Raw genomic sequence first — 26,949 nt, 5'->3', positions numbered from 1 at the left:
TGTCCTAAAACCTTTCAAAGTCTCTTACTGCCTTAATTATCTCCAACGGAATTAACCAAATTTCTTTAGGATACACTTTAATGTGAAAATGTATCCTAAATTTAAAACAAAAAAATTTCTTGATATACAATTCACAATATCCAATTTATCCCAACTGTTCTCTATATTTTCTAAAATATTACAATTCTTATACACAAAGTAGTAAATTCCATTAACTATCTGATTCGAATTGTTCGATTTTTAACGAATATACCCTTCATTCCATATCGCAGAGCAAGACAATCCACGTCCAAGAGAATCGACAGCAAAGAAAGACATTTATCTTCATGTGCCACAAGGGATGGTCAGAAGTGTTTGGATTACTTTTTTTTTGTTTTCAGTGTTCGTCCATTTTATTTGCTTCCGCTCGCACGCTGGCCAAACACAAGTAAACAGAGTCGCCCGAAAGTCAATTTCCGGTAGTTGGTAAGACTTGTTTAGGCGATGCCGCTAAACAAACATCCCACAAAAATACACAGAATAACATTTAGTTTAAACAAGGAGTCAATTGTATTTAGCTGCACATAATACAAACATTTCGATTGTAATTATGCAAACAGAGTAATTTACTTATACGTTAAGCTATTTACAGAGTGCCTCGTTAGCATGAGCTAAAGAGCATAAATACAACATTTTATCCGGTGTCAATTGTTGTATGTGACGCTTATAGCTAATTAGTATTAAAGACATAACTTAAGAATTAGTAAAAATTGCCTTGCGGTGGTAACACTCCTTGATCGCCGTGTTATGCGCTTTATTTGAGCAAAAAGTCCATTTCTGATTTTGTGGTTGACATGTACTGATCCAGCTCCTTGTCCAAATCCTCCCGCTTGACTTCCTTACGTTGCGGCTTACCTAAGTTGAAAAAGCCAAGAAAAAAGCTTAGATTAATTACATCACTTTTGTAAAGCAGGAGTAGAGCAAACTCCATGTGAAGTCGCTATGCGCTCCCTTCCAGCCTGATGTCCGTGCAGTGAGCCATGCTTGTAACGCTTTTACCTGCAACCGTGCGACCACCACGACCACGACTACGTCCGCGACGACCCTGCTGTTGTTGATTTGCCTTGCCACCTTCCGTGATCTGGTTCTTCTTCTTCTTGTTACCATTTTTATTGATGCCCTTGGCAATTTTGCCCCCTGTGCGCTGTAAGCTGCGTCCACGGCGACGAGCGCCAACAACGCCTGCACCTTTTTGTCGTCCATTTGATGGAGCAGCAGTGCCAGCAGCAGCATTACCCTGTCGTGCCCGAGATCTTGAGCGTGAGCGCGAGCGATGCGTGGCAGCAGTAGCAGCAGTAGTAGCAATAGCAGCAGCACGCACAGCAGATCTGTAAATAAAAAATTCAACATCAATTAAGGGTAAACGAAATTTGCAAGCTATTGTCACTTACCTGCCACGTGCACGTCCTTTGCGTCCGCGTCCAGCTGCAGTTGCCACTGTCTTCTGTGCAGCGTTCGAATTGCGACGCTTCTCAATGCGTCCAGCGGCGACGCCGCGCATTTGGCTATTGCCCCGACGATTGCTCCGCCGTTTACTGCCTGCTCCTTTTCCTCCAGCCGCTGCTGCCACGCCCGCACGCACACCCAGGCGTTGCTTCACTGAAACACGACCCGGAGCACGTCCGCTGCCACCGCTACCGCCACCGACTCTGCCACCGACTCTGCCATTGGTTCTGCCACCAATAGTCGGTTGTTGACTGCGGCGTCCACGGCTCTGAGATCGGCCGACACTTTGGGAACGACCCCGACTCTGATCGCCTCCGCGACTTTGCGAACGAGCGCGGCCACGACTACGTGAACGGGCACGCTGCTGTTGTAATTGTGGCTGCGGCTGCTGTCGCGATAAACCGCGCCGACGTTGGGCCACACGCTCTGCTGCGCCACCGACAGTGGGTCGGCGCAGGCCCAGGCGCTGGTGGAGTCCTCCTGCCGCGGAATTAGGGCGTCGGGCACTAATGCTGCTGCTACGGCGCGCGCGTCCATTGTTGGCAATCAGATCTGCGCGCATGCTAGTTATATGTGATTGAAGTTGTAGAGGCGGAATAAGCAGAAAGTAGATGTGTTTTACATATGTTGTTGTAGCATAGCACTTGGCGCTTTGATTCAAAAGCTGCTCGCAAGCAATCTTCGACTTTGACTGAATATGACACACAGTCAAGAACAGCTACAAGTGTGTGTTTGGTTTTTAGTTGGGGATGCTTACGTTGCCAGGCGAGTGCCGTTGCTTGAGCGCACGGGTCTTCCGTTGGGCCCCACCCGGAGCGCTTTGTTGCCGCCAGCAGTTGTCCGCAAGCTTCTCTGTAAGATGCATAAGGTTTGTGATGGATTGTTTTTGTTTTGCGTTTAACAAACTGAATGCGACTTGACGCTGCTCAAGCGGTAGCGGTTCAGTGTGTGTGAATTCAATAGATGTCTACTACAAATGAGTTTATTTATATTGAGGTCTACTTCTGGGTTGATCTTATCTGCTCTGGGCTGAGCCTGGCGTGGCTGGACCGGACTTGGCGGGTCAGTATAACGCTAACTACGAAATCTGACTGAATGTATCTAGTGCTCTATTGAGCAAAATAATCAAATCCTCGGCTGGCGCTCATTTGCATATTTGCTGCTCTTTGCCATTCATGCCCTTGCCCAGCCAAACAGAACGTCACGGGTTATGCTCAAACGCTTGCGTTTGTCAATTGTTCAGTCAGTTCCTCAATCCCAGAGTATTTACTGTGGTTGTTGTTTTGCTTGTTTTTTGTTTTGTTTTGGACACATACGCGCTTCAGTTTGAGGGCCGTCTGGACAGTATGCTTCCGTTTAAACTCCTGCAGCAGCCGCGAATTGGCCGCCGACGCTGAATCCACAATCCGGCGACTGCGGCTGCGTGAACGACTGCGACTGACACGTCCCCGTTGCCCACCAGCCGACGGCTGTTGCTGGCGAGATTGCATTTGAGTGAAACGCTCATTCAGCGATATTCCAGTCTGCACCATTTTGAGATGATCGATCGATGTGTATTTGACTTTCAGAAGATATCTACGTTATATGAGTATTATCTTGTTTTCCGTTTGCCTTAGACTTTGGCCACAATTGAATTGTGTGTGTGCGTAGGTTGAACCTTCGTTTGCAACTGTAAAGAAGGACACAAGAACGATTCAGTTTTATACGCCTCAAACTACATTTCAGGTAATCATATAATGCAGACAGGTAGTCAAATTGCAGCTGCTGGAAAAAATACTCATAAAGGCCAAGATTAACAACCCTTAAAGATCAAAAATAAGTTTTACAGCAGTCGAATGTAAATTAGTGCAATAAAATCGTTTACTAATTTCCCTGCAGATGTACAAAGTACGATAATAAAGATACTACTTATAAAATGGATCAACATATATTACAGATAATAGATACAGAAAATTCGGAGCATGTTAACTAAAGATGTATTCTAGAATGATTTTCACACTCTTGACCTGGCATTCGAATCGGAGAAGAGATTTGCTGCAGCAGACGAACAGCCTCCACCAGTCCTGATATGAATTTATGTATATGCATTACTCTTTTAACGTTGCTCAACACTGCTCCGCATCTATATACATACATAACAATTGCATTGGGGTAGGAACAAATGCTATTCTCGTTTTTATCTATTCTTATTTCTGGACTTTTCATTTCATTTGCCACTGTATCTTACATATAGACGCGTGCAATTACATATATTTAGAAATGAGTTCACAACGTATACTTCTTGAATGTATTCTAATAATAATACATAGTTGCCACAACAACAAAAACAGGAAAGAGAAGCAATACTGACTCATTAATGGATACATACGAGATTTTCTTCTGCATTTATAATGAATTATAATAATAAACTTATTAATAAGTAAAATAAATTTCTATTTTTTCCAATTACTTACATTAAAGTTGTCCTTTTGTTGGTTTTATTACTTTTTTAATGGCTGATTGAGCGCTGATAATCAATTTAATAAACGTTCACGTATATAGACATGAGTTGATTGAAAGTTTTCCTGAAAACGTTTATTTGCACGCTTTAAATTATTTATCGGCTTTGCACAGTTTGATTTTATAAGATTTCCGTAGCACAAATAATATTTTTTCTCGCAGTCTCGACGTAGAATGCAAAACGCTAAATGTACAGCCTTGTAGAGTTGTATTGAAGTGTTCCGAACTAGTTCAGTTCCACATTGATCAAACGAACAAGCTAGCTCAATAATATTTATTTCATCTGACTTCCATCGTCAGTACTAACCGCAACTCATTTTGATTTTTGAAATTGATTTTGATCAAATTAATCATAATACTCATTTGTACAAAGGCCAATATAATAAGCAAATTATTAAAAATTGAGTTGCCGTACGTACTACCAGCAAAATCAAACTGACTGGCAACGCTGCGGTAAAGATTTCATCACTAGCAAAGTGTGGTCACACTTATAAAGTAATATTTGTTATTTAAGTCTTATTTTCATAAATAGTTGTCGGTCATAAAAGCGATGGCGCACGTATAGTATTTGGACAGCCGGCACGAGTTACGGCTGTGCCATCAAGTCGCATAACTCCACGTTCATTAAACGCACCGATGTATCGGCACGCGACTATTAAATAATGTAAACAAACTTCCCGACGCATACATTTAAACAAAACGCGCTGTCTTCATTATTTATTGTTGGGCTGCTGTTGCCCAGTTAATATTATGCAAAAACTTGTTTTGCCCGGTTATTGAACTTATGACACTTGACTTTGCCGGCTAGAATGCTAGCGGCGTGATTATTGGGCATCCAAATTCGTATCGCTATTTGAACGTGTCAGCGATTTCGGTTTTGAACTTCAATCATTACAGAACGCAAAAACCGCCACATGTACGTTTACAAGATGGGAAATCGAGCACCGGAGATAATTATATGGTGAGAGCTCATGAAAATATATGTTTTCGCCTTTTAATGTAGTTCTTTACGCCCCAGCTCCTTCATTGTAGTCAGCCTGCTGGTAATACACTTCTTCACGGACCTGTTGCACGTCTTGCTGTCGGGGAGCTCTGCAGTAGATGCAACCTTATCGCAGCTGATCGAGTCACAGTCGAGTGATTATGCTTGGCTCTTGAAATTGCTGGTTAACTGCTTCGGCTACAGCTGCGTCTTTTTGCCCGGCTATCTCATCTACAAGTATGTGCAGCGCACGAACTATCTGGAGCGAGGCAATAAGACGTTTCTGCACACTGCCATCAATATGTGCATCACGGGCAACTCCAGCTATGAGTCGGTGGATGTTATTCACATTGCCAGTAACAGTGGCAACAGCAGTGAGGCAACAATCGAACGCGGTCGTCCAAGTAAGCGCACAAGTTCGCAGGAGGCAGTGCAGCTGCTTTGGTGCTTTGGCGGTCTTATGGTTTCGTATTTAACGTGGGGTGTGCTGCAGGAGAAGATCATGACGCAGCATTATCGAAACTTCGCTGGCGAAAGCACAAAGTTTAAGGATTCACAATTTCTAGTTTTCTGCAATCGTATGCTGGCATTTATTGTGGCTGTCACCTATCTACAATGGCAGCCGGCTACAACGCATCATCGTGCTCCGCTCTACAAGTATTCGTACGCCTCGTTCTCAAATATCATGAGTGCATGGTTCCAATATGAGGCTCTTAAGTTTGTCAACTTCCCAACGCAGGTGTTGGCAAAGTCCTGCAAGATTATACCCGTAATGGTGATGGGCAAAATCATGTCCAAGGCCAAATACGAATCGTATGAGTATGTGACGGCGCTGCTCATCTCCCTGGGCATGATATTCTTTATGAGTGGGTCCGCGGATAGCAGCAAAGCCAGCGGTGTAACTACCTTAACGGGCATCTTTCTGCTCTCCATGTACATGATCTTCGACAGCTTCACGGCCAATTGGCAGGGCTCACTCTTCAAGAGCTATGGAATGACCTCGATCCAAATGATGTGCGGCGTCAATTTGTTTTCTTCCATCTTCACCGGCGCCTCGCTCTCCGTGCAGGGCGGCTTCATGGACTCGCTGGCATTTGCCACAGAGGTGAGTGGCCTTTTTTTAGTAAACAAGAAAACAATTTTAAGTTTCACAATATCTTTTAATTCCTTATTTGTTTATTGAAAATGTACATACACAGTGTGTATTATTGAGTTTTCAGCAGCTAAACCAATTTAATTATTTCATTTGTAGCATCCCAAGTTTGTCTTCGACATGGTTATTCTATCCATATGCGCTGCTGTTGGCCAATTGTTTATCTATCACACAATTGATGTATTCGGGCCAGTTGTGTTTACTATCATCATGACAGTGCGCCAGGTAAGTGCCTCACACACACACGTGCAGACCCATTTGTATACTCATCTGTTATTTATTTGTGCTCTTTGCTAGGCCGTTGCCATCATGCTTTCGTGCTTTATCTATCAGCATAGCATTTCGATGCTGGGCATCTTTGGAGTGCTCATCGTATTCGCGGCCATCTTTTTGCGCGTCTATTGCAATCAGCAACTGAGGGCTAAACGCAAACGTGCTGAAGCCAACAAACCAAAAACAGCTGTTTAATTGATGCCCCGCCTTCGGCTTTGACGCACAATCTGCTAAACGTGTATGTCTAGTTTAAATCTGGTTTAGGATCAGAGGCTTAACCTAGCGTAGTTTATAGGATATCTTTCAAGCCGAATCTATAAATTGTACAGTTATGTTTTGTAGTTCTAAGTCGAAAAGAAGATGTCAAGAAATTAAATTTAAATTTAGAATATATATTTAATACAATGGCAGCTTTTATTGAAATGTTTAAGATAAGCGTAATTTGCTGTGCATATTAATACTTGTTCACAATGTTTAATTTTACTCGTTGTATTTCATTGTCCGTATAAACGCATAATTGGCACTCGAAACTATATATATATATGTCCACGCCCTTTTGAGGCGTGTCAATGTACGAATATTTATTAACTTTAATGGCTTCAGAGCTAGATTAACTGAATGAAAGAAACATTAAACTAGATCACATCCATATCTCCTAAAATATAAGGCAGCTCATAAGTTTTTATTGAACGGTGAACGAGTATTGCGAAGTCGGTTGCATACGACTGAATTATATACTTACTCGCTTTTGTATAAATTATAAACATATATGTATGTGCTTCCTAAACTGCAACGTGTATTAAAATGACATGCAATCAAACTACTTTGTTCTAAATATTCAAGTTTGTTTTGTTACACATATTGTGGCATACATATGTTAATATGTGAGTGACTATAATGAAACATTGAAAATGTATAATGTATAATGTATGTATATAATATGTATATGATGCATGTAATGTATAACAGTTTAGATGTTGAAACTTTAGCTATTACAGCAGATATTTCTTGGCAGCTGTCTGCGCTTCTCGCATCAGCAAGAAACATAATGTGTAAAGGTGGTTCCCAACACTCAGTCAGTCGTCATGACATTGACCCACTTATGTTATATTATTTTTGGCAACATATCGTATTGTCTTTTTGGCCAAATTCATCATCAAGTTAGAGCTCCTATGGGTGGCTGGTTGCTTGGTTACTATTTGACACAGGTCAATGCACAAGAGTCGTCGCTTGTAACTTGTTTTCTAAACCATGTGGGCGAAACGATGTTATTCATGATGATGACGATGATGGTAACGATGATGATGAAGTTGCCCGCCGGTTGAGTTTGCGGGGGTGTTCCAAATTAGCATTTGTATCAAAAAAACAATGCGAATGCGCTGGAAAAATTCAAGCCAATAAAAAAAGGGAATTATGCAATCGTCTGCCTTCTAAGGGAAAACAGCAATTTTGCCAGTTGTTAGCAATTTTCGTTGTTTTTTTCGCTTTTTCGGCTTTTTGCGCACATGCACAGGTGATAAATTAGGGCGTGCTCGACGCTGGCTACATAGTCCGCTGCCAACACGCCACAGACATAGAAGCATCGCATAGCGAGCCACGCGAATAGATTCCTTTGAATATGCAGCTCTTCAGCCTGCTGCTACTTGGTGCCTTCAGTTGCTGTGCAGCCGCTCCACGTGGCTATTACTACGACTATCCACCACGGCGAGCACCTCCTTCGGTCTATAACTACAACTCACAGAACACTCGCTATAGTCGCCAGAGCACCAGCAACAACAACAACCAGAGCAAAGCGGACACGGAGAATCCCAAGTTTGCGGGTGCTGGAAATCAGGAGCTAGATGAGCTGAGCTCCGATGTAGGCGACGATCGATCACTGTTGCTCAAGAAGAAGCTGAAGAGATTATATCGCCCCTATGCGGCTGCTGCTGCTTCCTATGGCTATGGCTATGGCAGACCCTGCACACCTTTCGGACGGGACGCAGCTGGCCAAAAGGATCCGGTGGAGCAAGGACGTTTTCTGTTCGACTTAAATGTGTACAATGTGTATCCAAGCGGTGGTGGCTGTCGTGGCTACGGTGGGGGCTTGGGTGGCTTAGGTGGACTGGGTGGCGGCTTGCTGTCGGATCCTGCTGGTCCAGTGCCGGTGCCAGTGCCAGTGCCAGTGCGCCCCTATGCGCCGTTAGCCACCTGGCTATCACTTTTCGCGCCTGGGATTCTGCAGAACAGCCTGGCAACCACTGTGCCAGGTGTGCCTTACGCAGATCAGCTGCCAGCGCGTCCTGTGGCTTCTGCTAGTGACTTACAAAGCGATCCAGCCGTGGATCCCAACTATACGCCAGCTCCCGTGCGTCGCCCAGTACCCAATCGTGTCTACTATGACTCTGCAGGCGCGGTAAGTCGAACGAGTGCTTTCTATTTGAACGTGACCTTAATTATGAGTGCTTCTATTTGCAGCCACCAGTTACGCCGGGTCAGCTATTGGGCGGTGTCTCCACGACCATCAATGGAATCATTCAACAGCTAGCGGGCCAAGTTCAGCCGGTCTACCAAACAGGCGTCTATCGTGCGAGAGACAATCGTAGCAGCTATGGATAGGCCGGATTACGAAACTTAAAATCGATTAGTATTTTAATTTAATTATATGTTTAGCTATGATTAAGTGGAAATAAAAGACGAAATGCGAACAAAATATTGAAAACTTCGCTGGCGAAAGGCTTTTAGTTTTTTTTTAACATCCATTAACATCTGTAGATAAGCTTTAAATAAATTTTTAAATATCTGCACTTATATTTGCTTGGCTCTTCGAAACACTCGCTTTCAGCACTAACCATTGATATAATATCTGAAATAAACTTACTCAAAACAAAGCATTTGGCAACGGCAGATTCCACTCAGCTTGATATTTGCTCGGATCTACTAACATTAGATTAATGCAAAGTAAAGTGATCAAGCCTATTATAAATATTTTATAAGTTAAACTGAACGAGTCATGAAAATGTTTTCTGCGCTCATATGAATTGAAGTATTGAAAGAGTTTGCTCTAGATGTCCTATCTGGAAATACATCGAATCTGTAAGAAAAAATATTGAATATTTGTAATTTCTAACTATGATTTGGATACATTACTTTATGCTGAACTTCTCAGAAGTAGGAGTCTCAAGTAATAGCTGATGACTATTCCCACGATTTAATCGTATGTCCCTCTACTCAAACGTTGGGAATGGTCTTCAAATCCAATGAAGACGTCAGAAGGTGGTAAACAACAGACAAATATGTTATTTACAAACACTATTTGTATTTATTTAAAAATCAAATTAAGAATAAAAAATGATCTTTCGCCTTGCTTAGAATGAACGCTCCCATAAATTGTGTTTATGCTGCCATGGCTCTAAGGCATTAAGTGCGATGAATAATTGTATAGTCCGTTCGCTCGTTCTCGGGCTTTAGATCTTAGTCATGCACGTACTATATAATTCTCGCATCTTTGGTCATAAAATTTATGCACGTCGCGTTCATCCCATTAAAAGCAACAAGAAGACGATAATAACAACAACAACAATTGCGAGGGCAAGGACAACGTATCCATTGCGAGAAGAGAAACCGGATTTTGTCGGGGATTTTCAGGGTTCACATGTTTTGTATTTCTTTTGTACTTTACAAACTGGACTTTTCAGCGGTACACAAATAGTAAAAGCTAACTAGAGCTAAACAAAGATCACACTTTACTCCGACTATCAACCAAAGAAGCCGCCGCCATAGCCGCCATTGTGATAATTGTTGGAATAATGCGACTGCGACTGGCTGTAGTGGCCGCCATATGAGCCTCCATAGTTGTTGTAGGCTCCACCGCCTGGATAGTAACCGCCACCGCCACCACCATAATAAGGCCTGTGTCCATATCCACTGTAACCACCGCCTGGATAGTAACCACCGCCGTATCCACCGCCGCCATATCCACCACCGCCATGATGATATCCGCCACCGGGATAGTAGCCACCGCCGTAGGAGCCACCTCCTGGATAGTAACCACCGCCGCCGCCACCGCCGAAACCACTATAGAGACCCGTACTTATGCCAAGCCCTGCACTTAGTCCCACGCTGCCGCCGAAGCCACCGCCGAGTAGTCCAAAAGAGCGTCCCTCCCCTTTGATGGGTGCCGGCGCCGCAGCTCCATAGCCGACAACGGCTAATGCCACCAACAGCTATAAAAGAACAGCCGATAAGCAACTGGAAGATCGTTAAATAGACCCACCAATACGTACACAACACAAGCGCGCCATTTCGAGTGTGAGATAATTATAAGTTAATGTGTCGCCCCGCGAATCGGTAACGAAACTAAATTGCAATTGTGAAGTGCTTCGCATTTATATACCCTGCTGTATTCGTCTGCCCAATGAGCGGGCAAAAGAAGCTGACGACGCGTTACGCATTGCCAAGTAATTCTACGCGAAGTGCAGAACAAACAGAACCAGTTAGTGACGAAATCGTGGAATACCCCCCACTAAACAAGGCTCACTTAAGCAACAGGCCTCAGAATGCGTTAATTTTTCGATTGTCAAAATATATACATATATACATAATTTCTTGAGGGTTAAGACAATTGTTGACCGTAGCCGTAGAAGATCAAGATCACAAAAAACCCAATAAAAATAATCATGCATCTGAGTTTACAACAGCGAAGCTTGAATACACTTTTTCAGTTGGAAATTCAAATGGAACCAAAATTATTTAAACATTTCAATATTGTTTATTTATGACACATAATATAACAATTAAAAACATTAAGAGTTTATATATCATAACTATTCTGAAGCTTGTTGGACAGCTTAGGTACTTTGGGTTAGAGCAAAATAACAATCAAATAACAAAAGACTTAGGCAACAAACTTTACACAGAACGTGCAGCGAAGCATGGGCGCAGATGTCGGAAATATTTTCAACGTCATTTCGCTCATTAGCACTCTACATATATATTTTAAATGTGTCTTGTATTTAGTTTGTGATGCTCCAACAACACATTGTGTCTGATTTGTCTACACAAAGCTATGTTAGCATAATGTTAGATACGCCTTCACTTTCGTTGGCAGTTTATTCAACTCGGCCAGATGATTACTCAGCAAACGTCAGAGAATTTACCAAAAGTACATACATTACCATGAGGAAGTTATTTGCAACTGGCATAGAATAGGCAGAGACAGTGAATTGAAATTGCTAAAATTGTATAAAAACTAAATTTATTTTTTTGCTATAACTATATATATCTATATATATAAAATTCGGCTGCTCCATTTGAATTCTAATGCTATCTTAACATCACCTTTTATATAGTTTAGTGAGACTCTATAGATATTTTTCTTTTTACAAATAAAAAATTCATTTGCCTAAATTATTTAGTATATTTATATATATATATATATATATATAGTAATATATTATACTTAACTTAGAAACTGTCATTTGATCATCTTTGTCAATTGTAAATTATTTATATTCTCTATTCACCTCGACCTTATTTGAACTTATCATTATTTTAGTTTATTTAATTACACGCCTAGTTCATTTTCCATTCAGTGGTAATTAGTTAATCGTACTTCCTCTTTACTTGGGCATAATAAAAGGAAAATGTTCATGGCAAATGTTAACAAGTCTTCAATCAAACATCAACTATGAAGGTGCGTGGAGTAAGTTCTTCTAGCTTCAACTAGTTAACATTATTCCTTTTGTCTACATTTGCCTTTAGATAGCTTTTTATGTGTGTGTATTTTTCTGCCTGGGTGGCTGTGGTTGGGCTGCACCACAGTGGTCCGCGGGCTACGGCTTTGCACCCTTTGCAGGATATGGAAACTATGCCTCATCGAGCGCCACTGCCGCAGCGAGCAGCAGTTTCCAGGGTTATGGAGGATACGGCTATGGGGGGCAAGGCTATGGTTGGCCAGGCAACGGCTACGGCTATGGCTACGGCAACTACAACGGAGGCTATCAGCAGCAGTTCAATCAGTATCAGTACAATGGCTACAATAACTACGCTTCTGGAAATCGATTCGGCTATCCATATGGCTTTGGCAAATAAATGAGATAAATATGCATACGAATAGTTTGTATATTTTAAAGTTTCAAATGCTGGAAATTTCCGTTTTCATTTCATGTGATTTCTTATTGTTGGACTTTGCATTTTTAAGGTCAATAAAACGAAAATACCCAAATATGTACGCTCATTTGATGATTCATTTGATTGACATAGTCAAATAGAGATATATCTCTATCAGCTCAGGTAGTCGAAAGCTAACGAAAGGTGACTTTTAGCTTATAACTAATATGATTAAATATGCTGTACACGTTATAAGAGCTGTCTCAGTAGCAAATGTAGACAACTTGTCGGATATATACCTGTAGAAGGATACGCTTTCGAATTCTAAACGAGTTTAGCGTGATAGTTTATAGCCATATCCTAAAAAATTATAGTATTTATAAAAAACTTAAAAAAAAAACTTTTTACTTTACCGCCAAAATTTAAGCTTCAATAATATAAAATACAGTTTCATTGTGGCAATCCTTTTTTGAGACTATTTTAGAAATTTTAATTTCTTGCATTTATTTATGATATTAAAAATTTTGTATTAAAAGGAACAGCTACCTGCGGCACCTATAATATAAATAAATTATTTGAAATATTTAAAACTATTCTCAATAAAAAGAAGTCAAAATACAGACACAATTATTCATGCATAAATTATATAAATAATAATAAATAATAATAACTTATATAAATATATAAATAATAATAACTTGTTATGTATGACATAACAGAAATGCCTTTTTGTGAGGGTATAAGAACTGAAATCAAGAACGCCCCTTTGAAGCTGGAAATACCCTGACAGAGTCTGCATGTTGTGGCCGTTCAAAATCTTCAACCGTTATTAACACTTGCCAACAGATTCGCTTATTTTCCTTATTTATTGACTTTAAACTCTCTTCATGCGTGCACCCATACATACATAAACATACAAATAATATATATATAAATAAACTCTGTGTTCCATTTATTTGTGTTTTTTTTTTGTATTTTTGCTCTTATTTACTTTGAAAACCAGAAATTTTCAGGGTCAATTTTGTGAACACAGCAAAGATGCCAACATATTAAATAAAAGCTGAAGTTCACAGCAACAACAAAAACGAAGACAAACAAGATCTCATCGAGAGGCGATTGCATAAGGGCGACAATAAACGCGTCGAAAACGCGTCAGTGACATAAAAACTCTTCGCTCACCACGCAGCAGCTTCAATTGCATACATATCGTGGTCCATGCAACTAACATCAATCAACGAAGCGAAATTTGAACTTGAAGGCTTACAAGACAATAAGTGAATATTGACGAGGTCGCAAACTTAAATCTCCAAGCGTTGCTAACGAAATAAATCAATTAAAAATATAAATAAGTGTAAAATGCAAATCATTGTGAGTACACAATCATGTAAATTTAAAACTAAAACTAAAACTAAATTGTAATATTGTTTAATGATATATGCTCAAAGAAAACAAAATTGTATGAACGATTGCTGTGAGGAAAACCATATATGAAAGAGATACAATTTGGAATAAAAAATAAAATATATTTAAAAATCAATTTTGTATTTGTATAATTGACGTATCAACATAAAATTAAATTTGGAGTCAAAACTAAAAACTATTTATTAATATTTTATTGAAATAAATTTTACAATTGTGAAGTTTATGAGAAAATACCGAAATATAAAAACTTCAAAATAATACCTGAACTAATATGTTAATAATAATAATTAGAAAATTACTTGAAGAATAATAACTTTAATTCATATTTATCTTAAATTTATTATAGCATAAGCTACTCTTGCTGCTCGGCATCGGCTCAGTTTTACTGCTCCAAACAACAACTGCCGGAAAAGTGAAGCTGTTTGCATTTAAGGGTCCACATGCCGGATTCGTTGGACTGAAAGTTCGAACACCAAAGCTATTGGGTCTTAAGCATGCACTGTCGGGACATGGCGGTGGATTCGGTGGCGGCATTGGTGGTGGAATAGGCTTCGGAGGTGGCTTTGGTGGCGGCCACAGCGGTGGCTATCATCACGAGGAATATCACCACGAAAGCCACTACAGCAGCGGTGGAAGCTATGGAGGTGGTGGTTTTGGCGGCGGTCTGTGGGGAAAATGATCACAGATATAGCAGAATAGCTTAAGTTAGATCCTCAATACATGATCCATTAGAAATATGTTTGTTATTCAGTTTTAAGCTCACATTCATTTGCATACAAAAATAAAAAATTAATTATTAAATGTTGCATACCCTTGGGCTGTATCGATGACAATATGGGGAATATTATACGTTTATATTATGCATAGGAATTTTTTTAACTTAGTAATTTCTAGAGAATTTTTATACCTTTCAAGAGACGCAGTTCCCTTTATAAAATTCCACATTTTATAAGAAAAAAACATTAAATATCTAATAAATAAGTCGTTTTCAAAAAAAACATATTTTCTAAGTCTACCAAAAATTCAATATCAAAATATATATAATTGTTGTTAACTCAGGACAACTCAAAGCGAATTACTCGTACTCAAAAATTACATTGTCTTAATAAATACAAATGAATAATAGGTGGCGCTTTCAAATAAGAAAACATATCAGCAAAAAGTTGTAGAAAGATTGTAAGTTTCCGTAGTGTAGTGGTTATCACGTGTGCTTCACACGCACAAGGTCCCCGGTTCGAACCCGGGCGGGAACAACTTTTTTGTTGCGTTTACTTTGATAATCAATAATTAATATAAATTTAATAAGCACATTTCTTTTTCTTTTTTATTTAATATTAAAACAAATTATTAGTAAATAAGCAAATTAATAATTATTAGAATAATTTTATTCGAACTTGTTTATATATATTAAAATAAATATATTGAAACAGATTAAATACACTACATTTTTAAATATCAATTAGATTAAGAATTGTGCTCTAACGGCGTCTTCTGAAGCCACCCCCAAAGCCTCCCCCTCCATAGCCGCCACCAAAGCCGCCACCGTATGATCCACCGCTATACGATGAATAACTTTCATATCCACCGAATCCGCCATATCCTCCATAACCACCATAGCCACCAAGTCCGCCGCCGAATCCTCCTTTCCAACCGTGCCTAAATGGCTTCACAACTGGATATGGAACAGGCACCGGCTGCGGCACTGCAACGGGAACGGGCACGGGCTGCGGAACTGGAACTGGCTGCGGAACTGGAACTGGCTGTGCAACGGGATAAGGTACAGGATAACCAGCACCAAAGCCTCCGCCATACTTTGGGCCACCAAAGCCATGTGCTTGGCTGGACTTCAATGTGATGCACAGCAACGCCAACACTGAGATGATTGTCTAAAGAAAATATATGTACATTCTATTCAGGGGAATTTTGTGACATGACTTTGGAACTCACTCTGTTTGGTCTCATGATGAAGACAACTTCTAACCGGCAAGCGATGCGAGTTGTCACTTTTATAGCATTCTCAAAGATTTCCTGTACTTCCTTATCGCAGCGAGTTCAAAGAACTCTGAAACTAACATTATAACGAGAAGAACTTGTTTTATACCCAAAGCATAAATATGAATACGGCTTTTTTAGTATAAGCAACTATTGCGAAAATGCTAACTAATCGTGTGAAAAGCATTGATGGCGTTCAAATCGTGGGGTTAAGGTCGTCGCACAGTACCACAGTTCCGGACTGAGTGGGCGTGTTTATTCTGTGATCTTGTTATAAAAACTGAAACATCTTGCGGTTAGACACACAGTCAAGTAAGAGACAATAACCAAACATGATTAAGATTATCTGTTCCGTAAGTAAATCGTTTGCCAATAATCAGCCACCTCTAACAATTCAATCCCCACAGCTGTTGGTGCTAGCACTCCTCGGCAATAGCTATGCCCAATACCAATATCAAAGTTCGGGTGCCGATGGTGCTGGTCCTGCTGCAGGCGCTTCAGCTGGAGGAGTCAACAATCGTATTATTGGCTTGAACGGCCTGTTGGGTGGAGGCGGAGGTGGTGGCGGTGGTTTTGGCGGCCTGTTTAGCAATCTCTTCGGTGGCCTGCTCGGTGGTGGACGTCAACCTTTGGGACAGGCATATCCTGCAATTCCGCCAGTGCCAGCATACGGTGGAGGCTACCCAAGTTATCCAGGCTATGGATACGGTGCTGGCTATGGAGGCGGCTATCCAGGCGCCCAATTCGGAGGTGGCGGCTTTGGACCCGGTTACGGCAACTACTATGGCTAATACGTTAACTGGTTGGGCCTCCTATAGTCCACTGAAGTATTAGTTAAATCACTAATTTAACCATGTTTTCAATTTGTATCTTTAAGTTTGTTGACTATTAAAAAGCAATATAAGTGAAAGTATAAAATAAAATAGCTGACCTTACTTGTAAGCAAATTAGCAGCACAGTAAAAACATGGGGATGTAGCTCAGATGGTAGAGCGCTCGCTTAGCATGTGAGAGGTACGGGGATCGATGCCCCGCATCTCCAAAATAAATTTTTTTATCGCACAATTTATTTTTAAATTTTTTTTGCAGAGCTTACTTTTTTAATTAATACATATTGATGTTTTCACTAATAAATAAAAATATGTTATAAAATAATGCCTTTTAAATGATTTATTTATTATTTATGCATATGATCAAATGTACAATATGCATTCAGTGTATTCATTAAGAATCAAATATTTCTGATATTTTATTTAACTTTTAAATAAAATTACTCTGCAAAAGCACTGCTATTGAAACAATAATATGTTTATGTTGAAATTATCACTTCATTTTAAGTACACACATTTGGTTTTTCAGCAATTGTTTGATTACATGATAAGTATTTTAAAATTACAACAATTGTATAATTTCATTGTATTTATAATTATTCATTATCTGATTTTGCAAATTTAGTTTGTTATAACAATACAAATCGTGCCGTCAAATAAGTACAAGCTGATGTACTGAACACGAAACGGCATGCGGCTCAATGGTCTAGGGGTATGATTCTCGCTTTGGGTGCGAGAGGTCCCGGGTTCAAATCCCGGTTGAGCCCTCTGTACTTTTTTGCTTTTTATTATATTTATTATTCTTTTTATAAATTAAAACTATAAAAAACAATATACAAAACTAAATATATGCAACTGGTTATTGTAAAAATGGCATCTAATTATATTTTCAGATTATATCATAATATTATTCAAGAAATAAGTTAATAAATGGATATAAAAAATATTATTGTATATATAACATAAACCTATATATTATGTATATAAAAATTTTAAAAAGTTATTTCCACTCTGGAGATGCAAGGCTTTGATCCTCGTACCTCTCGCATGCTAAGCAAGCGCTCTACCGAATGAGCTACATCCCCGGTGGTAGTCAGTTAACTGTTGTGGTTTTTGTCATGCAATTTTGTTGTGAGTGGAGCTACATTAATTTATAGATGTTATCAAAAATGACTAATCAAATGAAAATAAAATAATATAACAGGTAGCCATTGACAAAAAGGTGCAGTTAATTAGTTGCTAAGGCAACTAAATGTGGCAAGGAAATATTATCCCTTTCTAAAATTTGAATCTATCAGTTCCTCAACGAATACATCTATCAAGCATTGATATCCATTCCACAGTCGGCTGCTTGAAAGTTGATAAGAAGTGGACGTCACTGGCTCGGCAACTTGAACAAACTTATGCATTTAATTTCCGTTTCCGGTCAGTGAAAGTTAACCAAAGGAAAGCAACAACAACACCTGCCGTCAGATGGACTTCAGACCTGGACACTGCACTCAACTCGTTCCAGTTTCATGTCTCATTGTTGTCATAGCACAAACACAAATAAACACGCGGACAATTTCATATGGGGTTCCGAAACGAGAGAGAACTGAAGACACTTCGGCTGAATATGGATGCGATGGTCCACTGCGGTCCATTGCCCAGTGCCCATCAGCCGCTACTATCTGCACTTTCACACTTGTGTTTATACAACTGTCGCTCGCTGACGTATTTGTTTGGTCGCCCCGCCTTGCCTGGCAAGCTCTATTATTATTTTCACAAGTTATATAAAAATAATAACAGAGCTGGACTGGGCTACAGGATGACCGGAGCCGGGCCAGCCATCCATCCATCCATCCATTATGCGCTCCCAGGCATTTATTTGCCAAACAATTCAGCAGCGCGTTGGGTTCACGTCTGCTCCTTGGGCAGCTTCAACCACTTCATCAGCATTCAGCAACCGGGGTCTGCATCGGCATCGGCATCGGCCACAGCATCGGCATGAGCATCAGCATCAGCTTCAGCTTCAGCAACAGCATCAGCAATGTCTGGAGCTATCTTATGGTTTATGATGGAATCAAAACAAATGCCATCATTTCGTTTGCTCCTGATGAGTTTGTTTATGCAGATTGGTTTGGACTTTTTCGGCGTTAATGGATAAATGTCCATGCATGTTTCCCTGCTTGTGTGTGTGTGTGTGTGTGTCCTATGTACACGTACATAAGTAGGTGTGTGTGGCTGTGTGCAAGTGTGCCACCCCCACAGTTCTGCCCTCATTTCTGTTCACATTTTTACATGTAACCCTTTTTAATGACTTGCCAAATTGGGCTATTGCCGATTGGTCATACCAAATGTAACTTGATCTTGGCTTAAATTGATGCAAGGTCTGATTAGCATACTCACAGATACTCTGAATCTAGGTTATATAATGAGGTTGTCTGCAGGATCTATGCTGAAAGTCATTTAGACAGCATTTAACTGTGATTAAAGATTACAAATTGTATTTATTGAATGGATTTTGATGGAGATAGAGTAGCAGAGCTTCGATTACTTTGAAGCGAAACTTTCGTTTCTTGTGAATTTTCGCTTTGCTTTTTTGTTGCACACTTTTCAATTAAAATTGTATTGTTTTCTTTTACTTTGTCTGCGTTGTTTACTTAGGCGAGGCTGCTTAGCCGAAAGCACAGGGCAACGAGTTGGGTCCACAGGCTGGCGCCGGAACGGTTCCAGGTCCAGGTCCAAATCCAAAGCTGCTGGCGCTTGCTTGAGGCGGAGGCAAGGCCGGTGGCAGCTGTGGCAGCTGTGGTGGTGGCGGCAAAGGCAGCGGTCGAGGCGGCGGCGGTGCCAGTGGTGTGGGCTGCCGAGCTGGCCCAAAGAAACCAGGTCCAAAGGGCGGATTGGACGCAGAGCTAGCTTGATTCTGATCAGTCTGATATATGTACACATTACTATTGCCCTGCGCCTGCTGGTGCTGCTGCTGCTGTTGCGGCTGCTGCGGAATCGGCGGGGCATAGTAGGCGGGATAGAAGCCACCTGGCTGTGGGCCAATGGCAGCAGGATTGCAGCCGTACGAAGGACAGTTGAAATAGCCATTGAGAGGGAAAGCAGCGCCAGCATAGAGTGGAGCAGGAGTGTGGAAGGCCAACCAACGATCGCGCCAGCGTCGAAATAAGGTGCCCAGGAAGAAGAACGAGCGTCCATCTAAATGTTCTGGCTGCGCCTGATAATCCTCGCTCTCATCCTGCTGCATGTCCGCCAAACAGGCAACCAGAAACAGGAGCATCAGCAGAATCTGCTGAAGAACTGTGTAAAGAGATGATCTTGTGATAAAGGATGTCATGCTGCCACTTACCCGCTTGGACATTTGTAACAACTAAGCGCGCTGACGTCTGGGAATGAACTGTGCCCAACAGCTGCCAGCTCAGCTTCAATGAAATGTAGTGTAAGTTGCTGTAAGCTGCATCGCCCATGAGACGCCGCCTAATGAGGCCTGTAATTAACTCTTTGGGCAGCCGTTGCTCAGGTAATCCGTAACAATTGCATCAGCCAAGCGTGCAGCACTTCAAGATCGTCGCGAAACACCAAATGTTGCAACAGACTCAACTGATAAGCGTGCACCGAAAGAGCTTCAGCCTAAACTGAATATTTCAAGAGTCAATAAATAGTATTTTGACTGCAGCAAAGCAGAGCAGCGCTAAAAAACACAGCTTCCAACGGGGCGTGGCATGATTCAGCCAAGCGTTTGATATTACAACTGAGGAAAGCTTATTTATAGATACATATGTATAAAAGAAATATTTATATTATATTATTACGAAAATATTTGTATACATAATATTTTTGTAATATACATATATTTTTATATATATTTATATTTGATCTTTTTTAAATTAAGAAATTTTTTTGCTTTTATTTATTTTAAAATTTGTGAAGTATTTAAGACCTGAAACATTCTGTGCTAGGCAAAGTTTTTTGAAATATTTGGTGGCGGCACGTGCCTACCATTATTTACTGTTCAGCAATAAAGAAGTTAACCTGTTTTTTTTTTTACTTTTTTTGCCTGATTTTGTTTTGCCACATTACGTTGCTTGGCCGCCTAAAAGCGAGCAACAACAACATTTGAGTTATGAGCGCTGCGTGTCAGGTATACGAAAAAGCTTAAATAAGCCAAAGACTCGTGTTGAACGACTGGCAAATACCCTCGATTTACAGGAAAAATGTTCAGGGAAACTAGTTGAAATGAATATGAAATATTTATAAATTAGCTTTGCTAATAATTTATTTCTTTGTAGCTTAAACAGGGCTACAACAGGGCTATATATACAGAGCCAGGTATACAGCATCTGTAGAGTAAATCAAAAATTAAGAATTAATTAGTTTTTTTCGATTCAAGCAACTATTATTTGACAAGGTCTTGAAACAGTCAAGAATAGAAGTAACTTTGAAACATTCTCGAGACTAGTTACATTTTACATCAAAAGCGTAGCAACCCCTTCGGTTACTGCTGGAGCAATGGGTATGGCACAGGTGACAACAATCAGTTGGCTGCTGTATGGTTGGGGGCCTTTAGCCAGTGTCTGGCAAAACAAAAACACAAAAGCAAATGCTGTGAAAATTCACGCGTCCGTGAAAATTTCGCACGTTTTTATGGCCATGGGCCAGGACGCAGGGGCAGTCACAGAAGTTGAGATATGGCCTGATAGATTATGCTTACTGCCGGGCATGAAGCAACTTAGATTTCGGCGGCAACTTGCATTTAATTAAAAAAATATGCAAACTCGACAGAAAACTAAAACGAAATTACAAACAAACCAAAAACGTTGGCAGCGCAACTTTTCATAAACTTGGCTTGGCCATAAAAACAATAAAAACCGCAATCCCACCCAGCATTGCCTTTGTTATCGAAACTCAAACGGACAATGGCCGAGTGTGTCCCTTTTTACGACAAAGCTAAATCCGGCGGAACCACATAAATTATGTTAATGCCCAGCGCATGGTAGCCACACGCCCACCATGTGTGGGCAGCTAGCAGCCAACGGTCAACTGCTCGGCCCTCCACGATAATCACGAAAATACACAGCAACACCAAAGCGACATTGTGTGCTGAAGTGACGTTTGTTTAGCTCTGTGCGTTCTGTCTGTCCAATAGTTTTTGCCGTCTCTTGACAAAATTGCTGACAATTGCTAAAAACGTTTGGGTGTGAGTTATTCCGACTTTGTGCAGAGGTTTTCAGCTACTCAGCTGTTGAGTTCTTCTCTTTTCTTTTATGACTTGGGCTGCTGGAGACCAATGCGAATAACATGAACAGTAGGCGTGGCCATCACATATATACAAGACTCTCTCTGCAGCGATGCTAATGATAAATGGCTTAACAATTGGGATTTGAACATATGAAAAGGGACTTTTAAAGACGAACATACAACATATAAACATATAAACAACAAATAAACAAGTGAAAACTTTGCAGTCGACGCCAGCGGTAAGAGTCAAGAGGTAGTCTGCAGTAAGTTTGCCGTCAAATTCTTGGGCTCGAGCTCCAAAACTATGTATGATATAGACATGCTCAAGCGGCATGTGCATATAATTTTCGGTAAAAATTTGTGGTAGATACAATAGATATATCTTATATATATTTTTGATCTTGAGCTAAAAATTTAAAGTCTTAAGTATAATAGCATACCTGTTAATCAGGCATATGCATTGCTTACCAAAAATATCTTAATACCTTACAAGGCGAGGGCAGCAAAGAGTATATATTACAAATTTCATGTCTATAGCGAGCATAAAACTATCTATGCACAATAAAATATAATATATTTCATATATATATTATTAAAAACTAATTTATATTCCTATATAATATCTCAAATGTATTTAGATATTCGCCAAATATCTGTTAGTTCAAAGTCTTCTACTTATATAAGTTATCTTAAGCTCTTAGTATAAGTATTGTAATTCTGTATTTAAAACAAATACATTGCAAAGTTTTAATTACAACTTTCATTGGAGTTGGACCCACACGCTGCAGTCTGCACATAATGAGCCAGTTGTCCAGCAGATTAACCCAATCAGCAGTCAGCAGCACTCACATGATAATGCTTATAAGGAAATTAGAAGAGGACATTGCTGTATCCGACGCACAAGGGACGGACCGGCAGCCGCACAAAAGGATTCCAATGTCCTGGAAATTATATCCATAAAAATGATTACACATTGTGTATGCATACACAGAACGTAGTTGGCCATTGTCATAAGTTGTGGTTTACATATTTATTATTTTAAGTATTGTCCTGATATGCCGTGTAAGCCAACTCAACGGAAATTATCAGCCTTGTGCGTTTGGGTATAAAAAGTAAAGATAAGCCCAGAGACTGCAAATAAATCGAAACAAATAATGTGGATGCTGGCTGCTGACTACTGACTGCTGGCTAATTGCAGCATCTAGCCCCGCCCCAGAGCAATCATTGAAGGCACGTCGGACACGAGATACATGAGATACATTTGCAAAGCAAATGGTCTCCAGCCTCCCCACAAGCACGGAGCTGGTCAGTCGGCAGTTGGCAGTCGGCTGTCGTGCAACATGCTGTCGAACATATCCGTCATGCTGTGTCGCTGGCTTCCGTTGTGCAATGTCGCCAACGAGGACAACAGGTGGCAGCTGCTGGCATTGTGGGTGTTGGGGGTTGACGGGCGTTGCATGGTGATAGTCACAAAAGCGAACTCGAGTCGTTGTTTGTGGCACGCAAACTTTCTGTCAGCTGTCATCAATGCAGACGCACAAAAGCAACATGAAACCGTTGGGTATTGTTGCATACTGTTCAGGCTCAGCATTCATTGGACACCAGTGCAACGTCAGGCAATTGAAAATTCAGCGCAGCTCACGTATTTCAAATTATGACAAAATAGGGTTTTCCTCAATTGTGTATATTTAATTTAAGGATTCTTTCCTGTTTAATTAACTATTATTTGAATATAAATTAAAAAAAAAAAGAAAGCAAAAAATCTATTTCTTAATCATCAAAGGCCCCGGCGAGATTCGAACTCACGATCTCCTGTTTACTAGACAGGCGCTTTAACCAACTAAGCCACGGCGCCAGTTATGCGAATGACGACAACTGCAAAATATTTTTTTTTCCAAATTCGTAATCAATAATATATTAGTAGTTTGACTGTAACATGATTAAATTTAAGCAGTTACTGAACGCTATTTATTACATAATTTTTATAAAATATATTAAAACTTTAAAAATAAATTCTCTAAAAAAATATTCACACCAAATGTAAACACTTGCGTAGGCCCCGGCGAGATTCGAACTCACGATCTCCTGTTTACTAGACAGGCGCTTTAACCAACTAAGCCACGGCGCCACATGGTTGGATCGCGTCCAAACAGCAACAACTGTATAATTCTATGAAAATTTACTTTACTTTGTGATTCACGCCTGATTCAGCAAAAGATAAAAATATAATCAGTTCAATTTCACAACTTGTGTTCATTTAAGATATGATGAAAATATACCAAAATAAATATAAGTATATGTATTTAAGTGGGTTTTCTTTTTTATCACATTTATTTATTTCTATTAAATTTATGTAAAAATAAGATTAAATAAGTTTAGGTTACTAAATAAAATATGTAAAAAATATATATAAAAGAGGGCAAACTGGAAAATAAACTGTAAATAATATTGTACAACTTATTAAAGTTAAAATATATTTTTGTAATATATATATATATATTTGTATATGTATGTTAAATCTTTTTTTTAACTTATGACAACAAATAAAAACAAAAATAATGAAAATTAAATTCTCTAATAGGGGAGAACTTTTTCTTGTGATTCCATGTAGAAGAATCATAATTGAAATTGTATTGCATATATATATTTCACTGATTAGGGGAATCCATGGTCACAATTTATTTTATTAAAAGACTAACAAACGACTCGTATAAATGGGGAACTACATAAATGCATATCCATTCATTATCACATATATGATGTATGTATGTATGAATTTGTATAAGACAAAGCTTGTGAAGATTGTCAACGGGAATGCACCGAGCTTGTGGTCTTTGCTTTAAATAGTTCCATCTCGAAACGTATAAAAAGCAGAATTCTGTCGCAGAGAACATCAGAGATATTTGAATCGTTTAAGCATCAACAACAATTAAATTATTAATTAATTCGAAAATGGAGTGTCAGGCAACTGGAGATCCAAAAACGGGAGCTGCTTCTGCTAAATGCGGTGTAATGGCCGGAGATGAAAATGTCAACGCACGTGCCGGAGTTTTTGCCACGACCAACAGCAGCGCCGGACCTGTTACAACGGGCCTTTATGGAGCAGTGAATGCGTAAGTGCGTCTGTAGCGTTTCACTAACTGACAACACTCACATATTGCACATTCAATTGACAGCAATGGCCACGGTCTATCGCTGCAGCACAGCCACACGGCGGGTCTCGGCAGCAGCACAACGGCAGCGGCACAAGCGAACATTTTCCAGAATAAGCAGGCCGCACTGAATGCCACTGCCTACCACACCCACAATCGCACTCACGATCAATTTGGCGGCGGAATGAACTTGAGTACCGCTTCAGGGCATTCAGCAGCGTTGGGTGTTAACCATGTGCCGCAGTTCAATATGACGACGATGAATGCCAGTGGCACAGCCAATCTCTACACTTCGCCCAATGGTAATCTCAATTTGGGTGCTAATGCAAATGCAACACGCCACATGAGTGGACCCTTCAGGGGTAAATCCGATTTTGGTGGCGGTTTAAATATGCAATATAAATTTTAGAAGCTCGATAGTCGGGTTTTTTAATTATAAATAAAATTATTTTACAAAAAGAGTGCTTAGGGTCTTTATACATTTAATATATGATTTAGAATTTAATTGCTTTGTTTCTTAAAAGGTTTGTCTTTGATTTCAATAAAAGCGACAAATTGACGAATGATTTGAAGAAACCCTGATCTCTATTACTGGTGCCAGGCGCCTCCATCTTGATCTGGAAAATACAAGATGGGTTCAGCCATGGCTACTTCTTATACTTTTAATATTTATTAAACACAAAATATTTATTATTAAATATACTAAAATATATACAACAAAAGCTTAATGCAAAAATACTTAGAAGTAGTTGTTAAACACTGATTGTATCTAAACTCTGTTTATACACTAAATACCGCCTCTCACTCTCAGTTGTGGATCATGCTATGAGTAAAACTTGTTTATCTTGTGGCTTGGCATTTGCATATCAAAGTCGTTTTGGGGCAAGCCGAGGATGTCCCAAGTGGCAATCCGATTAGGACCATAATTACACGTCATTACAACGCGCTGCTATTGTGCGCAATCATTGGGGCCACTCTCGCCTCGGCTACTCGCAGTTTACCAATAATATTGATGTGGGCTCTTTTTATTGCGGCGAGAGACTACCTGTGACTTAGCTCAGAATCCGCAGCTGACATGACTGGGCTTCTTGACTTTGCCGCATCAAATTCTTGTAATTTTTATGGCTTAGTTGTGCGGCGCCTGCAAATATGCAAAGTGTTTCGTATAAAGCGCGTTATTTATGCTTTGCGACGGCGGCCCTGCAAAATCCGACGCCAAAATTAATAACCCAGCTCGTCTATGCGGTGCCCCAGTGTGTGTGAGTGTGTCTTAAATTTTCATGATTCGCATTATTATGACCGAATTATACCTTATACATTACCTTATAAAACAGTTGCGTTTTTTGCGAACCAATTTTCATGTAAAGCAATTTATTTTGAATTATTTTTATGGCACTTAACGATGCGCTTGGCCACATTACAAATATGCGCCCAGACACGGACACAGAGACGGACATGGACAGGGAATGGCACTGCTTGACTGAACAGAATTGTTAAGGACATATCCGTAGCTATCAGACTCCGCACGGGCTATAAATATGTTTCTAATAGGCAGAGCCAGGCTTCTGCGACTTCAAAATGTATTAACAATCGAACTGTTCTAGCCCGACGAGCGCTCTGTCTGCCTGCCTGTAGGAACATCGATTTCAGAGGAGATGAAATTGTATTATGAGATTTCAATTGTTGTCTTATCTGGACTACAAATATTGTATTGACCAAGACGCTTGTGCTTGAAAAGCATCTTGATAGCTTGATGGATTTTTGCTACTTGTTGATGAATTATATTTACCACGATAAAGTTTATAACAAAGTTCTCAATCTTAAAAGAGGTAATTAACATACAGTC

The 26,949-nt window shown here is 39.9% G+C and overlaps 8 protein-coding genes and 5 non-coding genes across 15 annotated transcripts; 8 read left to right on the top strand and 5 right to left on the bottom strand.

Moving 5' to 3' along the window:
* Positions 1 to 545: 545 nt before the first annotated feature.
* On the bottom strand, positions 546 to 4,177 carry LOC111599572 (serine/arginine repetitive matrix protein 2). The gene is made up of 6 exons (XM_023315243.2): positions 3,939 to 4,177; positions 2,802 to 3,154; positions 2,243 to 2,337; positions 1,431 to 2,048; positions 1,039 to 1,367; positions 546 to 894 (listed from the first exon to the last, which is right to left on the bottom strand). Exons 2-6 carry the CDS (start codon positions 3,015 to 3,017, stop codon positions 794 to 796), a joined length of 1,359 nt encoding a protein of 452 aa, XP_023171011.1. The 5' UTR covers positions 3,018 to 3,154; positions 3,939 to 4,177; the 3' UTR covers positions 546 to 793.
* Positions 4,178 to 4,243: 66 nt separating this feature from the next.
* Positions 4,244 to 7,206, top strand: LOC111599570 (adenosine 3'-phospho 5'-phosphosulfate transporter 1). 2 transcript variants are annotated; one of them, XM_023315242.2, is made up of 5 exons: positions 4,244 to 4,437; positions 4,499 to 4,945; positions 5,003 to 6,071; positions 6,219 to 6,344; positions 6,417 to 7,206. In XM_023315242.2, exons 2-5 carry the CDS (start codon positions 4,899 to 4,901, stop codon positions 6,585 to 6,587), a joined length of 1,413 nt encoding a protein of 470 aa, XP_023171010.2. In that variant the 5' UTR covers positions 4,244 to 4,437; positions 4,499 to 4,898; the 3' UTR covers positions 6,588 to 7,206. The 2 variants fall into 2 exon arrangements, with proteins under 2 accessions (XP_023171010.2, XP_023171009.2); XM_023315241.2 differs by lacking the exon at positions 4,244 to 4,437 and having other exon boundaries at positions 4,448 to 4,945.
* A 750-nt stretch (positions 7,207 to 7,956) lies between these two features.
* On the top strand, positions 7,957 to 9,074 carry LOC111599607. Its single transcript, XM_023315295.1, has 2 exons — positions 7,957 to 8,787; positions 8,850 to 9,074. The coding sequence occupies exons 1-2, from the start codon at positions 8,011 to 8,013 to the stop codon at positions 8,988 to 8,990; spliced, it is 918 nt and encodes a 305-aa protein (XP_023171063.1). The 5' UTR covers positions 7,957 to 8,010; the 3' UTR covers positions 8,991 to 9,074.
* Positions 9,075 to 10,129: 1,055 nt separating this feature from the next.
* Positions 10,130 to 10,715, bottom strand: LOC111599585 (pupal cuticle protein Edg-91-like). Its single transcript, XM_023315259.2, has 2 exons — positions 10,658 to 10,715; positions 10,130 to 10,597 (listed from the first exon to the last, which is right to left on the bottom strand). Exons 1-2 carry the CDS (start codon positions 10,673 to 10,675, stop codon positions 10,130 to 10,132), a joined length of 486 nt encoding a protein of 161 aa, XP_023171027.1. The 5' UTR covers positions 10,676 to 10,715.
* Positions 10,716 to 12,060: 1,345 nt separating this feature from the next.
* Positions 12,061 to 14,583, top strand: LOC111599586 (keratin, type II cytoskeletal 1). The gene is made up of 2 exons (XM_023315260.2): positions 12,061 to 12,075; positions 14,251 to 14,583. The coding sequence occupies exons 1-2, from the start codon at positions 12,061 to 12,063 to the stop codon at positions 14,581 to 14,583; spliced, it is 348 nt and encodes a 115-aa protein (XP_023171028.2).
* A 501-nt stretch (positions 14,584 to 15,084) lies between these two features.
* Trnav-cac lies at positions 15,085 to 15,157 on the top strand. Its single transcript has one exon. It is a non-coding gene; the product is annotated as a tRNA-Val (tRNA).
* A 1,071-nt stretch (positions 15,158 to 16,228) lies between these two features.
* Positions 16,229 to 16,687, top strand: LOC111599587 (glycine-rich protein 5-like). Its single transcript, XM_023315261.2, has 2 exons — positions 16,229 to 16,249; positions 16,304 to 16,687. Exons 1-2 carry the CDS (start codon positions 16,229 to 16,231, stop codon positions 16,685 to 16,687), a joined length of 405 nt encoding a protein of 134 aa, XP_023171029.2.
* A 177-nt stretch (positions 16,688 to 16,864) lies between these two features.
* Positions 16,865 to 16,937, top strand: Trnaa-agc. The gene has a single exon. It is a non-coding gene; the product is annotated as a tRNA-Ala (tRNA).
* A 483-nt stretch (positions 16,938 to 17,420) lies between these two features.
* Trnap-ugg lies at positions 17,421 to 17,492 on the top strand. The gene has a single exon. It is a non-coding gene; the product is annotated as a tRNA-Pro (tRNA).
* Positions 17,493 to 19,318: 1,826 nt separating this feature from the next.
* Positions 19,319 to 20,358, bottom strand: LOC111599606 (sulfated surface glycoprotein 185). Of its 2 annotated transcripts, none has more exons than XM_023315293.2 (2): positions 20,063 to 20,095; positions 19,319 to 20,005 (listed from the first exon to the last, which is right to left on the bottom strand). In XM_023315293.2, exons 1-2 carry the CDS (start codon positions 20,072 to 20,074, stop codon positions 19,382 to 19,384), a joined length of 636 nt encoding a protein of 211 aa, XP_023171061.2. In that variant the 5' UTR covers positions 20,075 to 20,095; the 3' UTR covers positions 19,319 to 19,381. The 2 variants fall into 2 exon arrangements, with proteins under 2 accessions (XP_023171061.2, XP_023171062.2); XM_023315294.2 differs by having other exon boundaries at positions 19,322 to 20,002; positions 20,063 to 20,358.
* Positions 20,359 to 23,732: 3,374 nt separating this feature from the next.
* On the bottom strand, positions 23,733 to 23,806 carry Trnat-agu. Its single transcript has one exon. It is a non-coding gene; the product is annotated as a tRNA-Thr (tRNA).
* Positions 23,807 to 24,005: 199 nt separating this feature from the next.
* Positions 24,006 to 24,079, bottom strand: Trnat-agu. The gene has a single exon. It is a non-coding gene; the product is annotated as a tRNA-Thr (tRNA).
* Positions 24,080 to 24,862: 783 nt separating this feature from the next.
* LOC111599603 (attacin-A) lies at positions 24,863 to 25,538 on the top strand. The gene is made up of 2 exons (XM_023315289.2): positions 24,863 to 25,064; positions 25,128 to 25,538. Exons 1-2 carry the CDS (start codon positions 24,904 to 24,906, stop codon positions 25,510 to 25,512), a joined length of 546 nt encoding a protein of 181 aa, XP_023171057.1. The 5' UTR covers positions 24,863 to 24,903; the 3' UTR covers positions 25,513 to 25,538.
* Positions 25,539 to 26,949: the final 1,411 nt, after the last annotated feature.

Source organism: Drosophila hydei, unplaced genomic scaffold (assembly GCF_003285905.1).
Source record: "Drosophila hydei strain 15085-1641.00,03,60 unplaced genomic scaffold, DhydRS2 tig00008121-arrow-pilon, whole genome shotgun sequence".
Classification (NCBI taxonomy): domain Eukaryota; kingdom Metazoa; phylum Arthropoda; class Insecta; order Diptera; family Drosophilidae; genus Drosophila; species Drosophila hydei.
The sequence above is the reverse complement of the archived record's forward strand: the minus strand, read 5'-3'. Positions and strand labels throughout refer to the sequence as shown.

Excerpts from the sequence above, each read along its gene's own strand:
- LOC111599572 (XM_023315243.2), bottom strand. The coding sequence starts at position 3,017 with ATGGTGCAGACTGGAATATCGCTGAATGAGCGTTTCACTCAAATGCAA. Across the intron at positions 2,049-2,242 it reads AACGGCACTCGCCTGGCAAC|CATGCGCGCAGATCTGATTG; the intron begins GTAAGCATCCCC and ends ACATATAACTAG. Across the intron at positions 895-1,038 it reads TGGTGGTCGCACGGTTGCAG|GTAAGCCGCAACGTAAGGAA; the intron begins GTAAAAGCGTTA and ends TTTTCAACTTAG.
- LOC111599570 (XM_023315242.2), top strand. The coding sequence starts at position 4,899 with ATGTACGTTTACAAGATGGGAAATCGAGCACCGGAGATAATTATATG. Across the intron at positions 6,072-6,218 it reads CGCTGGCATTTGCCACAGAG|CATCCCAAGTTTGTCTTCGA; the intron begins GTGAGTGGCCTT and ends TTTCATTTGTAG. Across the intron at positions 6,345-6,416 it reads TCATCATGACAGTGCGCCAG|GCCGTTGCCATCATGCTTTC; the intron begins GTAAGTGCCTCA and ends GCTCTTTGCTAG.
- LOC111599607 (XM_023315295.1), top strand. The coding sequence starts at position 8,011 with ATGCAGCTCTTCAGCCTGCTGCTACTTGGTGCCTTCAGTTGCTGTGCA. Across the intron at positions 8,788-8,849 it reads ACTATGACTCTGCAGGCGCG|CCACCAGTTACGCCGGGTCA; the intron begins GTAAGTCGAACG and ends TTCTATTTGCAG.
- LOC111599587 (XM_023315261.2), top strand. The coding sequence starts at position 16,229 with ATGATTAAGATTATCTGTTCC. Across the intron at positions 16,250-16,303 it reads TGATTAAGATTATCTGTTCC|CTGTTGGTGCTAGCACTCCT; the intron begins GTAAGTAAATCG and ends CAATCCCCACAG.
- LOC111599603 (XM_023315289.2), top strand. The coding sequence starts at position 24,904 with ATGGAGTGTCAGGCAACTGGAGATCCAAAAACGGGAGCTGCTTCTGCT. Across the intron at positions 25,065-25,127 it reads CTTTATGGAGCAGTGAATGC|CAATGGCCACGGTCTATCGC; the intron begins GTAAGTGCGTCT and ends TTCAATTGACAG.